The following is a 14,039-nucleotide window of genomic DNA, read 5'->3' on the forward strand; positions in this document are numbered from 1 at the left end:
TCCTTAGTAGAAATCAGACTATCATATTAAATCTTCGTGAGCGTAATTCTTTTAAAAGACACGCTATAGACTAGTTCCTTTATACTATGCCTTTCCTCTTTCTCCTGAAGTCAAAATCCATAACTTAACTTTAGAAACTTCAAAATAAGATGCGATCTAATACCAGGCAATTATTTCATTACATAAAACCTAATCTGCATTATTTCATCACTTATATCTTCAGCTTTAACGATTCTCCTTGTTGGCAGAGGCTTGAGTAACATAATCCATTATGGTGCAGAGCACAACTTCACCGCTAAGCTATTAGTTACTATATTCATAGTTTTAGCCATTTCTCTCAGTGCATTTATTAGATTGTATTTCATTGGGATTGGCAGTGAGAAAGTTATTGCAAAAATAGATGTGACTTATATGGTAATATTACTGATTTGCAACCAAGTTTCTTTGAGAATACAAGTGTTCAAGATGTCATCTCAGCTCAGCACTGTTACTGGTACCTCTGGGCTGCTGCTACTGTAATTAATAATACCAATGCTACCTACTTATTGTCATGACGTCACTTGGGAAGAAAGTGCGCAATTGTGCATGTTTTGCCCAGAATAAGCTAAGTGAGCTTGCATCACTCTTTGACGCTCCAGCTCTTGCCTCTCTTGCTGCTCTTGCAATTACCAAGCGCTGCGCCTGTTGCAGTGCCATTACCCATCCCTGCCACATGCTCCTCCATCGATGACTCTCCTGCTGCACCCTTGCCGACATCTCCTACCTCTGAAGGGCAACGCTCTACCCAGCTGAATATTGCTTGTGCAAAACGTGTACAGTCTTTTTTGCAAGCTGTGTTTATTGAATATGGAGAAAATAAGCAATTTTTTGTCTTTTTCTGAAATATCTCCAAATTATTTCAATATTCCAGAAAAGGAGAAAGGAACTTTCTTTGAGGGTTGCTTGAATGATGATTGTGCAGAGGAAGGAGTGAATCAAAGGTAATATAATAACTCGAAAATCGATACTTGATACATACGGTGCAGATGTAGTGTGTTATTGGACAGCAGACTGAAAGCTTGGAGTTTATACAGTCAACTCTGAAAACATATCAAAATTGGCAAGTGCCTCGTTACAAAACTTTTCAATGCCAGCAAGTTTATTTCTAATTCATGGAAAGGTATCCAGCTGAGACATGGATCAATAGATACTGCCTAAACTATATAAAGTTATAGCAACGAATAACTTATTACAATTTGAATACTGTGAAGCTTTGGGTGCAGTAGAAGGATTTTTTTGGAAAGACTTTTGTGACAATCACTTGGAATTAGCAACAAACAACAAGTGAATATGGAGATAAAGTAAGCAGCGAGGCAAAGTTTGACATATGTGTTGAATACTACTTTGCGGTTATTTGCTTTGCACCTTCTCTGCCATACATTACTGAACAAATATATCACCAACTATAGCTGTAATTCTGTGCACAGTCGAATTGGCCGAATAAGGAAGGAGGAGCTTATCTGTGATAAGCATTCTGAAGAAATGGGAGATATTCATGTAGATAGATATTAAACGAGGATAAGTTGAATCAGTCGGCGCAGAATGATTTACAGACAGTCCGCAATGCTGAAATGATAGAATGGAGTGAAAACGCACAAGAGGACTTATAACTGATAATGGGAAGTTTATTGTTGGTAGGATTTCCTCATGTAACGACATCATGTGGTCGATTTGAGGGTATGGGTGAGTATACTCCTCATACTGTTTCAGGAGGTGAACCAGCAGCGATGGTAGTTGTTGATGTGTGCGTTAGACTTCTTCCTGGTGTGGTAAATAATTCCGGTAGTATTCATTTGTTTCTGCATTAGAATGATTTTCATTACTATTCTTGCTAGCATCTGAAGTTATTGATTTCATAATTATTTGTTCTATTTTTATTTTTTCTACTAGGTTTAGTTCTTTTGATTTTATTATTTCTCTTTTCAACGTTGGAAGACTTATAGACATACCTGCCTTAAGTGAATTTTTCGGTACTGCTATTTTAGCTTTCTTCACTCTACCCTTCTATGCTCCAACTTTGATGCCTCTCTCTTTGCTAGTTTTGACACATTCTCCTCTATCTTTTTTAGTAGCTGTATTCAAGGATGGCTTTGTTTTTCTGTAAATTCATTAGATTCCTCTTTCTTCATACGCTATTTTATCTTCTTCATTCCAACGGAACTCATCTAACCCATCGTATGCTAGCTTTTACATCTGTTTCAGTGGTATCCTCTGCATTCTTAAAAAAGAAGCGTCAATGCTCTACTATATTTATTAATTGCTCTACTTTACTCCTAGACAATTTAGGTAGTTCAATAAAAATAAATTGAAAATCTTTCAAGTAATAGCCATTGGTTTTTGTATCATGTATATTATGAGTAGATACACAATCAACCTTTTTAGAGAGTAAGTTACAATTGGAAATTACAATAAAGAAAACTTTCTTTAAATCAATGTCTAATTGAGCAAGCCTTAACCGATTTATCTAATTGCCTTAGTAAGCCTTAGCAGCACAAAGTTGAACACGTTTCTTAAAGTCTTTGTTTATAGCGAGCTGCACTTCAATTACACACCTGGTTCCAGTGGCATCCTTGCGAAAACATCAACTATGCTTTGTTTGTCAGAGGTAATTTCAGGATCGATTATAGCGCTTAAGAATTCTACCGCTTGTATAGCATTTATTTCAGTGAATCCTAAAATATCATTGAGAAAGCGAATAAGAATCTTCTTATTCTTTTCAGTGCCAAAGATTTTCTTAAATATTAGGTCAAATTTCAGATCAGGAAATTTTGATAAAGCCATGATACAATAACCTTTAAAACTTTAATATTATATATTACGATACAAAATTTATCAAAAATTTTTTAATATAGTAAAATCGGCATATATATTAACCTGTAGAATGTAGAATGAGACCATTTAATTGAGCAACCAATACTTGATTTCTGGTTAATGGGAGATTTACCAGTTTCTGCAGTAGATTTTATAGCTTGAAATAAATTACTACTCCCTATCTCATAGTTCTGGATTTTCCTTTTTTTGCATCGTTAAAACAGAGATTTAAATTAGCATTAAAGCCAAAAAAGTCAGGAGTATAAACAGCACCATACTCTTTAGCTACTTCCTGTTTACTGTTAATCAGATATGGAAATGTAAACTTATTTTCCTCGGCAAAATTAATCATATTTTCAAAGGAATCTTCTGGGTATTCATTTACATTCATTTGGCATTATTGTATTATTGTATTCACCTGATAATCCTTTTTTAACAAATCAATATCACTTACCGAGTTACTAATAACTGATTGTGCGTAAGGACAGTGGTTGCATATAAAGCTTACAATAAAACCATTTTTTCCACAACAATCACTTAATGTATAGTATTTGTTGTCCACCCCAGAAGAGTGAAATTCTTTGCAGTGAAGTCAGAATCTACCTTAGGACTATTCGAGTAACCGTAGCTTAGGGAATATTACAACTTATAATTTGTGATTTTACTTAAATGTCAAACAGTTCTTATGTATAATATTTGCGTCTCCTTTTTTGGTATTACAATTAAAACTTATGTTCATAACTTTTGAAGCAATAGACGGCTCTGGTAAAACAGTACAGTCTGAGTTGCTTGCAAATTATTTTAAGCAAATTCACGATGAAAACAATATGGTATTGACTCGAGAACCAAGCGGCACTGACTTTGCACAAAAGGTAAGAGGACAGCATCGATCCCGTCTCCGAACTCTTGCTACTCATTTCAATGAGATATGAGCATGTTGAAAAAGTAATACTGCCAGCTCTAAAAAAAGGAAAGATAGTGAGTATTGGTGACCGGTTTATCGATTCAATTACTGTATATCAAGGGTACGGACTTGGTGTTGACCTAGAGCTAATGCGAGACCTACACGAGTTAGTAAAAATTAAATACCCAGATAGCACATTTATCCTAGATATTGATATTCAAATTGGGCTGAGCAGATCAAATCATAGAAACAAATATGAAGAGATGAACATTAGTCTAAGGTTCGAAAAGGATTTCAAGAAATAGCTATAAAGGAGCCTGATAGGTATAGTATTATAAATGAAATTGAAGCTAAGGATAACAATCAAGTTCATGTTGAAATTGTCAACAAAGTCACTGCAACAAGGCCGGTTTTGCTAAGAGTAAGGCCAGCTTCAACACCGTTTGTAGAAAATAACCATCTGTTTACACTTAAGTCATTCTCCACACTTAAACCTCCCCTAATTTGCCTTTTCTTTTTTACCTTTTTCAAATAATATCACGATATCTACCCATCGCATCTATTTCACACCTATTTTTCTTACCTCTGATCAAATCCATCAGAACACACACTTACACCAACGTTAACGAACATTTCAGATTCAGAAATACTAAAAAAGGCACATTAGCTTCACCTGCAACTGCACAAGCAAGCATACTTCTACCGAAATCCTTTCGGTATTTCCCCGCCTAACACTTGAAATTCTTATCTCTGCTCTAGAAAGTGAACGATTTCTACTAACTCTTCTTCTGCTTCATCAATCCCAGCAACATTATCTAATGTCGCTTTTCTCCACTAGTCATGAGCGTAGCTTTTGATTTGCCAAAGTTTATAGTTCTGTTACCTCCTTTTTGTGTTACCTGTTTGCGTTTCTTTTAAAAGGAACAGCAACGAGCCAATAAAGATAAATGTTGGAATCTATTGGATAAGATAAGTAATCTACCAATTCACTTTTCTGTGATGACAATGTACGTGACCAGTTCCCGCACTATGCATATAAAATATTAAATTAGTTTCTAATTCTCTATTTTTTTAATATGAATTGCTATTTTTTTAATAGTTTTTACACTTAATTAAATTAAAATTTGATAGTCAATCTTACTTTTCTTGCTTTACATGTTTTTGTAACGTTTTGAATTACAGAAAATTGTGACACACTTACACCCACTACTTGTTGTGCATGTTGATCTAGGTTCCATTCTAATCTTCATTGCATCAACACCTGCATCAACATTAATTACGTCAATCTCTTCTCTGACCATAGTTTCACATCTTTCTATACCATCCTTTTTACCAGTACCAACTGCAGCGGCAACTCTGAGCCGCCCTTAAGCATCATTACATGAATTAGGGTATCTATTGTATTTCTTAATATCTTTAACTGTGATCAAATCTATAGAGTAGGTGTTTTCATCTATGACCAAAAGCTTTTCTATTCTATTCTCATGCAATAGTTTCATTGCTGAAGCGCTCCCGTATTGTAACTAACTTCTCTTTTGTCATTACCTCGGGGACTTTTATACTTTTTTCTGATTTTTTTAACCATCAATAAACCTTATATCTCTGTTACTTAAAACTCTGACTAACTTGCATTGATCAACCACAGGAATACCAGAAGCTTTTTCAATAATGAAATTGCTTCTGCAACTGTTTTATCAGGGGAACAACACAGTCTGAAGTAGAGGAGTCAATAGTCAATTGCTTATGTAATCCACTGACTTTTTTTGCTGCTTTCTTTTTGTACTCATGTATGAGAGACACATTGCTTTGGTCGGTGTGGCTCAGTCGGTAGAGCATCAGCTTGTGGTACTGAGTGCGGCTAGTTCGGCTCTGCTCACTCTCTCCAGAAAGATCGTTCCCTGCCTTATGATGAGTACTAAATTAGTGTGCAATTACACAGCCAGCAAAGGCTCCTTGAATAATCCGAGTGGGTGTGGCTCAGTTGGTAGGGCATCAGCTTGTGGCATTGAGTGCGGCTAGCTCGGCTCTGCTCGCTGCCCTCACTTAAAATCTCCTCTGCATTATTATGAGTCTTTAATCAGCCAGCAAAAACTCACTCCCCAAACCATCTAAGTGGGTATGTGCGCCTAGTTCGGTTCTGGTCGCTCTCCCAAATGAAATCTCCCTTGCAAAATGATGAGTAGTCCTAAACACAGCAAAAACTCTCTAAATCATCTGAAAATTCCAATAAACGATTGTCAGACATGTTATGTTCGTTCAACCTATTGTCTTCATCAGATGTACCTCAACTTCTTGACTAAATTTAACGAAGTTGGTAAGGAATATAGCATTATCGTCAATAAACGCATAGGGCAGTTTATATATCTATTGTCTCTTTATTTAAAAGAAGCTTTTTTTGCCATCTTCATCTTCTATACCAAGCTTTTAGTTATTTTGTATATTTAATGCTCAGAAGTAAAATCTATTACTCCTTTAGAATCTAATTCTTCTTTTTGCTTTCGGATAACTGATAGAATATTAAATCTTCAGTAAAGTCAGAAGCAGACGATACACCAATTAGTGTTGCAATTCTTTCTGAAAGTTGGAGAGCAGTGAGCAACATCAGGCGCCGTCTCATGCTTGAACCTATAATTATTTGCTTGCCGTTACGAGTTACTCTAACACAATTTTTTTGCCAATCACTCATCGTGTAATCAGTGTAATCAGCACCTGAATAACCAATAACCATGACCAAAGTAATCAAATAACACAAATGCTATATGAGTTTCTTGACAAAATTTTTAAATAGCAGCTGTTCTAGTTCCGTTCATATTGAATGAAAATCCACCGAAAAAGACTATGGAAGCTTTTTTTTTTTTCCTTTGTAGCTCACAATGTGCTATGTACTCACTGTTTTCATCAAGCAAAATAATGCTGTAATCCATGTTATTTTGGTATAGCAACCTGACTATCGTTTACTTGACACTTAAGTAACTGATCAGATCTGCAATTTCCTGCGGACTCTTGGAAATTATAAAATTTTGACCAAAATCAATTTTTAGATTTGAAATAATGCTTAAGCCTAAGCCTAAGTACACCCTAAGCCTAAGCCTAAGCATTTTTTTATTATTTAAAATGTCAAATGACCGCGATGTATGTGACCAGTACTATTCAACGCTTATAAATTAATTAAGTTCAAAATATCTATTTTTTTTATGTTTTGATATTTCTTAATTTTTCAACATTTAATTAAGATTAAATTTGATAATAGTAGGGTTTATTTTCCAGTTTATTATGCAAAAATTCTTACAAATTATAGGATTTTCATATAAATCAATTTTAAATTTAAATTAAAAATTAGCATTAATTGTAAAAATGAATTACATCTATGACTAATTAAAAATTTTATTATTTTCACGAGTGAAATTTTAATTCAAAACTCAATTCTTAAAGTTTATTTAATTATTTATGCTGATCAAATGACCACAATGTATGTGACCAGTACCTGTGCAATGCAAACAAATTAATCAATTAAGTTCAAATTATCTAATTTTTTAAATGATTCGATTTTTTTTTAATATTTCAACATTTAATTAAAATGATTCTTTGATATTGCTAGAATTTATTTTATAGTTTAATATACAAAATCCTAACAAATTATTGAATTTTCATAAAATTTGAAATAAGAATTGATTTCAATTGTAAGAATGAATCAAAACCGTGATAAATTAAAAATTTCAGTTTATTTTGCCTATCAAATATTAATTAAAACTTAATTTTTAAAGTTTATTTTATTATTAATGTTTGTCAAATGACCACACCGTAAATAACTAGTACTATGGAACGCTTATAAATTAATCAGTTAAGCTCAAATTATCTATTTTTTTTTTTTAAACAATTGATATTTATAATATTTTAACATTTAATTAAAATAAATTTTGACAACACAGGGATTCATTTTACTTTTTAATATACAAAACTCTAATAAATCATTAAATTTTCAGAGAATTTGATATTTAAATTTGAAATAAAAATTAATTTGAATTGTAAGGATGAATTAAAACCGTGATAAATTAAAAATTTAATCAATTTCGCTAGTCGAATATTGATTGAAACTTAATTTTTAAAGTTTATTTAGTTATTTATGCTGATCAAATGAGCAACCGTAGATGACCAGTACCTGTGCAATGCATACAAATTAATCAATTAAGCTCAAAATATCTAACTTTTTTTAATGAATAATATATTTTTTAACAGTTTTAACATTTAATTAAAGTAAAATTTGATATTACTAGAAATTATAGAAAAAAGTCTAATATACAAAAAAGGTTTTGATTCATTGCAAATCATAAAACTTTCATAAAATTCTATCTTAAGCTTTCAAACAAAAATTAATTTTAGCTGCAGAAATGAATTAAATCTACGACAAATTAAAAATTTTATTAATTTTGCTTCTCAAATATTAAAAAAAGCTTAGTTATTGAAATTTATGTTGTCAATTGACCACACCGTAACTGACCGTTATCCATGCAATGCATAAATTTAATCAATTGACTTCAAAATAACTATTTTTTTTTAATGAATTGATATTTCTTAATAGTTTTAACATTTAATTAAAATCAAAATTGATAAAACTAGAAATTATTTCCTCGTTTAATATACAAAAACTCTTGGAAATTAAAAAAATTTTCACCATAATCAATTTTTAGATTTGAAAAAATGCTTAAGCCTAAGCCTAAGCATTATTTTATTATTTAAAATGTCAAATGACCACAATGTATGTGACCAGTTCCCGCACTATGCGTATATAATAATCATTTTTTTTTTTTTTTTTTATTAAATGATATTTTTTAATACTTTAACATCCTTTGAAATTAAATTTTGATAATAGTAGGACTTCTTACCTAATTTAATATGCAAATACCCGTACAAATTATGGGATTTTTATAAATGTATTATTTAAATTTGAAACATAAATTAATTTTAATTGTAAGAATGAAATAAAATCGTGAAAAATTAAAAATTTAATTAATTTTGCTAATAAAATATTGATTGAAACTTAATTTCTAAAGTTTATTTTATTATATTTGCTGGTCAAATGACCATGGTGTGTGTGACCAGTATCCATGCAATGCATATAAATTAATCAATTAAGTTCAAAATATCTATTTGTTTTAAGGAATTGAAATTTTTCAATATTTTATCATTTAATTAAAGTAAATTTTTGGTATTATTAGAATTTATTTTATAGTTTAACATGCAAAATTCTAATAAATTATTGTTTTTTCATAAAATTTAAATTTTAAATAAAGATTAATTGTAATTGTGAGAATGAATTAAAACCGTCAAAAATTAAAAATTTAAATAATTTTGCTAATCAAATATTGATTAAAACTTAATTATTAAAGTTTATTTTAATATTTATGCTAGTCAATTGACCACAATGTATGCGACCAGTATCTATGCAATGCACACAAATTAATCAATTAAGTTCAGAATAACCATTTTTTTTTTAATGAATTGATATTTTAAATAATTTAACATTTAATCAAAATTAGTTTTTGATATTGCTGGAATTTATTTTGTAGAATGATATGCAAAATTCTAGTAAATTAATGAATTTTCATAAAATTTAAATTTTAAATTACAAAATTAAAATTAATTATAGTTGTGAGAATAAATTAAAGCCGTCATTAATTAAAAATTTAATTAATTTTGCTAATAAAAAATTGATTAAAGCTTAATTATTAAAGTTTATTTTATTATTTATGTTGCCAATTGACCACACCATAAATGACCAGTACCCATGCAACGCTTATAAATTAATCAATTAAGCTCAAAATATCTAACTTTCTTTACGAATTGATATTTTTTAATAGTTTTAACATTTTAATTAAATTGAAATTTGACAACACCGGCATTTATTTCATAGTTTAATATGCAAAAACTTTTACAAATTGCACAATTTTCTTTAATTATGGTATTTAAATTTGGAAAATAAATTAATTGTAATTGTAAGAATGAAATAAAACCGTGACAAACAAAGAATTTAATTAATTTTGCTAATAAAATATTGATTAAAAGTTATTTTTTAAAGTTTTTTTTAATGTTTTATGCTGACCAATTGACCACACCGTGATTAACCAGTACCTATGCAACGCTTATAAATTAATCAATCAAGTTCAAATTATCTAATTTTTTTAATGATTTGATTTTTTTTTAATATTTTAACATTTAAATAAAATGAGTTTTTGATATTGCTAGAATTTATTTTATAGTTTAATATACAAAACTCTGACAAATTATTGAATTTTCATAAAATTTGATATTTAAATTTGAAATAAAAATTAATTTCAATTGTAAGAATGAATTAGAACAGTGGCAAATTAAAAATTTAATTAATTTTCCTCCTAAAATATCATTCAGAACTCAATTTCTAAACTTAATTTTATTATTTTTGCTGTTCAAATGATCACAATGTATGCGATCAGTACCTATGCAATGCACACAAATTAATCAATTAAGTTCAAAATATCCATTTTTTTTAATTAATTGATAATTTTCGATATTTTAACATTTAATTAAAATCAAAATTGATAAAACTAGTTATTATTTCCTCGTTTAATATACAAAAACTGTTGCAAATTATAAAATTTTGACCAAAATTAATTTTTAGATTTGAAATAATGCTTAAGCCTAAGCCTAAGTACACCCTAAGCCTAAGCCTAATCATTTTTTTATTATTTAAAATGTCAAATGACCGCGATGTATGTGACCAGTACTATTCAACGCTTATAAATTAATTAAGTTCAAAATATCTATTTTTTTAATGTTTTGATATTTCTTAATTTTTCAACATTTAATTAAGATTAAATTTGATAATAGTAGGGTTTATTTTCCAGTTTATTATGCAAAAATTCTTACAAATTATAGGATTTTCATATAAATCAATTTTAAATTTAAATTAAAAATTAGCATTAATTGTAAAAATGAATTACATCTATGACTAATTAAAAATTTTATTATTTTCACGAGTGAAATTTTAATTCAAAACTCAATTCTTAAAGTTTATTTAATTATTTATGCTGATCAAATGACCACAATGTATGTGACCAGTACCTGTGCAATGCAAACAAATTAATCAATTAAGTTCAAATTATCTAATTTTTTAAATGATTCGATTTTTTTTTAATATTTCAACATTTAATTAAAATGATTCTTTGATATTGCTAGAATTTATTTTATAGTTTAATATACAAAATCCTAACAAATTATTGAATTTTCATAAAATTTGAAATAAGAATTGATTTCAATTGTAAGAATGAATCAAAACCGTGATAAATTAAAAATTTCAGTTTATTTTGCCTATCAAATATTAATTAAAACTTAATTTTTAAAGTTTATTTTATTATTAATGTTTGTCAAATGACCACACCGTAAATAACTAGTACTATGGAACGCTTATAAATTAATCAGTTAAGCTCAAATTATCTATTTTTTTTTTTTAAACAATTGATATTTATAATATTTTAACATTTAATTAAAATAAATTTTGACAACACAGGGATTCATTTTACTTTTTAATATACAAAACTCTAATAAATCATTAAATTTTCAGAGAATTTGATATTTAAATTTGAAATAAAAATTAATTTGAATTGTAAGGATGAATTAAAACCGTGATAAATTAAAAATTTAATCAATTTCGCTAGTCGAATATTGATTGAAACTTAATTTTTAAAGTTTATTTAGTTATTTATGCTGATCAAATGAGCAACCGTAGATGACCAGTACCTGTGCAATGCATACAAATTAATCAATTAAGCTCAAAATATCTAACTTTTTTTAATGAATAATATATTTTTTAACAGTTTTAACATTTAATTAAAGTAAAATTTGATATTACTAGAAATTATAGAAAAAAGTCTAATATACAAAAAAGGTTTTGATTCATTGCAAATCATAAAACTTTCATAAAATTCTATCTTAAGCTTTCAAACAAAAATTAATTTTAGCTGCAGAAATGAATTAAATCTACGACAAATTAAAAATTTTATTAATTTTGCTTCTCAAATATTAAAAAAAGCTTAGTTATTGAAATTTATGTTGTCAATTGACCACACCGTAACTGACCGTTATCCATGCAATGCATAAATTTAATCAATTGACTTCAAAATAACTATTTTTTTTAATGAATTGATATTTCTTAATAGTTTTAACATTTAATTAAAATCAAAATTGATAAAACTAGAAATTATTTCCTCGTTTAATATACAAAAACTCTTGGAAATTAAAAAAATTTTCACCATAATCAATTTTTAGATTTGAAAAAATGCTTAAGCCTAAGCCTAAGCATTATTTTATTATTTAAAATGTCAAATGACCACAATGTATGTGACCAGTTCCCGCACTATGCGTATATAATAATCATTTTTTTTTTATTAAATGATATTTTTTAATACTTTAACATCCTTTGAAATTAAATTTTGATAATAGTAGGACTTCTTACCTAATTTAATATGCAAATACCCGTACAAATTATGGGATTTTTATAAATGTATTATTTAAATTTGAAACATAAATTAATTTTAATTGTAAGAATGAAATAAAATCGTGAAAAATTAAAAATTTAATTAATTTTGCTAATAAAATATTGATTGAAACTTAATTTCTAAAGTTTATTTTATTATATTTGCTGGTCAAATGACCATGGTGTGTGTGACCAGTATCCATGCAATGCATATAAATTAATCAATTAAGTTCAAAATATCTATTTGTTTTAAGGAATTAAAATTTTTCAATATTTTATCATTTAATTAAAGTAAATTTTTGGTATTATTAGAATTTATTTTATAGTTTAACATGCAAAATTCTAATAAATTATTGTTTTTTCATAAAATTTAAATTTTAAATAAAGATTAATTGTAATTGTGAGAATGAATTAAAACCGTCAAAAATTAAAAATTTAAATAATTTTGCTAATCAAATATTGATTAAAACTTAATTATTAAAGTTTATTTTAATATTTATGCTAGTCAATTGACCACAATGTATGCGACCAGTATCTATGCAATGCACACAAATTAATCAATTAAGTTCAGAATAACCATTTTTTTTTTTTAATGAATTGATATTTTAAATAATTTAACATTTAATTAAAATTAGTTTTTGATATTGCTGGAATTTATTTTGTAGAATGATATGCAAAATTCTAGTAAATTAATGAATTTTCATAAAATTTAAATTTTAAATTACAAAATTAAAATTAATTATAGTTGTGAGAATAAATTAAAGCCGTCATTAATTAAAAATTTAATTAATTTTGCTAATAAAAAATTGATTAAAGCTTAATTATTAAAGTTTATTTTATTATTTATGTTGCCAATTGACCACACCATAAATGACCAGTACCAATGCAACGCTTATAAATTAATCAATTAAGCTCAAAATATCTAACTTTCTTTACGAATTGATATTTTTTAATAGTTTTAACATTTTAATTAAATTGAAATTTGACAACACCGGCATTTATTTCATAGTTTAATATGCAAAAACTTTTACAAATTGCACAATTTTCTTTAATTATGGTATTTAAATTTGGAAAATAAATTAATTGTAATTGTAAGAATGAAATAAAACCGTGACAAACAAAGAATTTAATTAATTTTGCTAATAAAATATTGATTAAAAGTTATTTTTTAAAGTTTTTTTAATGTTTTATGCTGACCAATTGACCACACCGTGATTAACCAGTACCTATGCAACGCTTATAAATTAATCAATCAAGTTCAAATTATCTAATTTTTTTAATGATTTGATTTTTTTTTAATATTTTAACATTTAAATAAAATGAGTTTTTGATATTGCTAGAATTTATTTTATAGTTTAATATACAAAACTCTGACAAATTATTGAATTTTCATAAAATTTGATATTTAAATTTGAAATAAAAATTAATTTCAATTGTAAGAATGAATTAGAACAGTGGCAAATTAAAAATTTAATTAATTTTCCTCCTAAAATATCATTCAGAACTCAATTTCTAAACTTAATTTTATTATTTTTGCTGTTCAAATGATCACAATGTATGCGATCAGTACCTATGCAATGCACACAAATTAATCAATTAAGTTCAAAATATCCATTTTTTTTAATTAATTGATAATTTTCGATATTTTAACATTTAATTAAAATCAAAATTGATAAAACTAGTTATTATTTCCTCGTTTAATATACAAAAACTGTTGCAAATTATAAAATTTTGACCAAAATTAATTTTTAGATTTGAAATAATGCTTAAGCCTAA

At 27.5% G+C, this 14,039-nt stretch overlaps 1 protein-coding gene, 1 non-coding gene and 6 pseudogenes across 8 annotated transcripts; 4 read left to right on the forward strand and 4 right to left on the reverse strand.

Annotated features, from left to right (window-relative positions):
• Nucleotides 1-222: 222 nt before the first annotated feature.
• Bm18283 lies at nucleotides 223-399 on the forward strand (annotated as a pseudogene). Its single transcript has one exon. A coding segment is annotated over exon 1 (177 nt).
• A 577-nt stretch (nucleotides 400-976) lies between these two features.
• On the forward strand, nucleotides 977-1,312 carry Bm18285 (annotated as a pseudogene). Its single transcript has one exon. A coding segment is annotated over exon 1 (336 nt).
• Nucleotides 1,313-1,977: 665 nt separating this feature from the next.
• On the reverse strand, nucleotides 1,978-2,226 carry Bm18286 (annotated as a pseudogene). Its single transcript has one exon. A coding segment is annotated over exon 1 (249 nt).
• Nucleotides 2,227-2,921: 695 nt separating this feature from the next.
• Nucleotides 2,922-3,083, reverse strand: Bm18287 (annotated as a pseudogene). Its single transcript has one exon. A coding segment is annotated over exon 1 (162 nt).
• A 498-nt stretch (nucleotides 3,084-3,581) lies between these two features.
• Nucleotides 3,582-3,731, forward strand: Bm18288 (annotated as a pseudogene). The gene has a single exon. A coding segment is annotated over exon 1 (150 nt).
• Nucleotides 3,732-4,365: 634 nt separating this feature from the next.
• Bm12240 (Uncharacterized protein) lies at nucleotides 4,366-5,118 on the reverse strand (the record flags this gene model as incomplete). Its single annotated transcript, XM_043082809.1, has 2 exons — nucleotides 4,366-4,427; nucleotides 4,956-5,118. Coding segments are annotated over 2 exons (225 nt in total), but the record flags the coding sequence as incomplete, so codon positions are not given.
• Bm18290 lies at nucleotides 4,887-4,964 on the reverse strand (annotated as a pseudogene). Its single transcript has one exon. A coding segment is annotated over exon 1 (78 nt).
• A 445-nt stretch (nucleotides 5,119-5,563) lies between the features above and the next one.
• Nucleotides 5,564-5,636, forward strand: Bm14500. The gene has a single exon. It is a non-coding gene; the product is annotated as a tRNA-His (tRNA).
• The last annotated feature ends 8,403 nt before the right edge of the window (nucleotides 5,637-14,039 follow it).

The sequence above is a fragment of the Brugia malayi genome (genome assembly GCF_000002995.4).
Source record: "Brugia malayi strain FR3 genome assembly, contig: Bm_011, whole genome shotgun sequence".
Taxonomy (NCBI): Eukaryota; Metazoa; Nematoda; class Chromadorea; order Rhabditida; family Onchocercidae; genus Brugia; species Brugia malayi.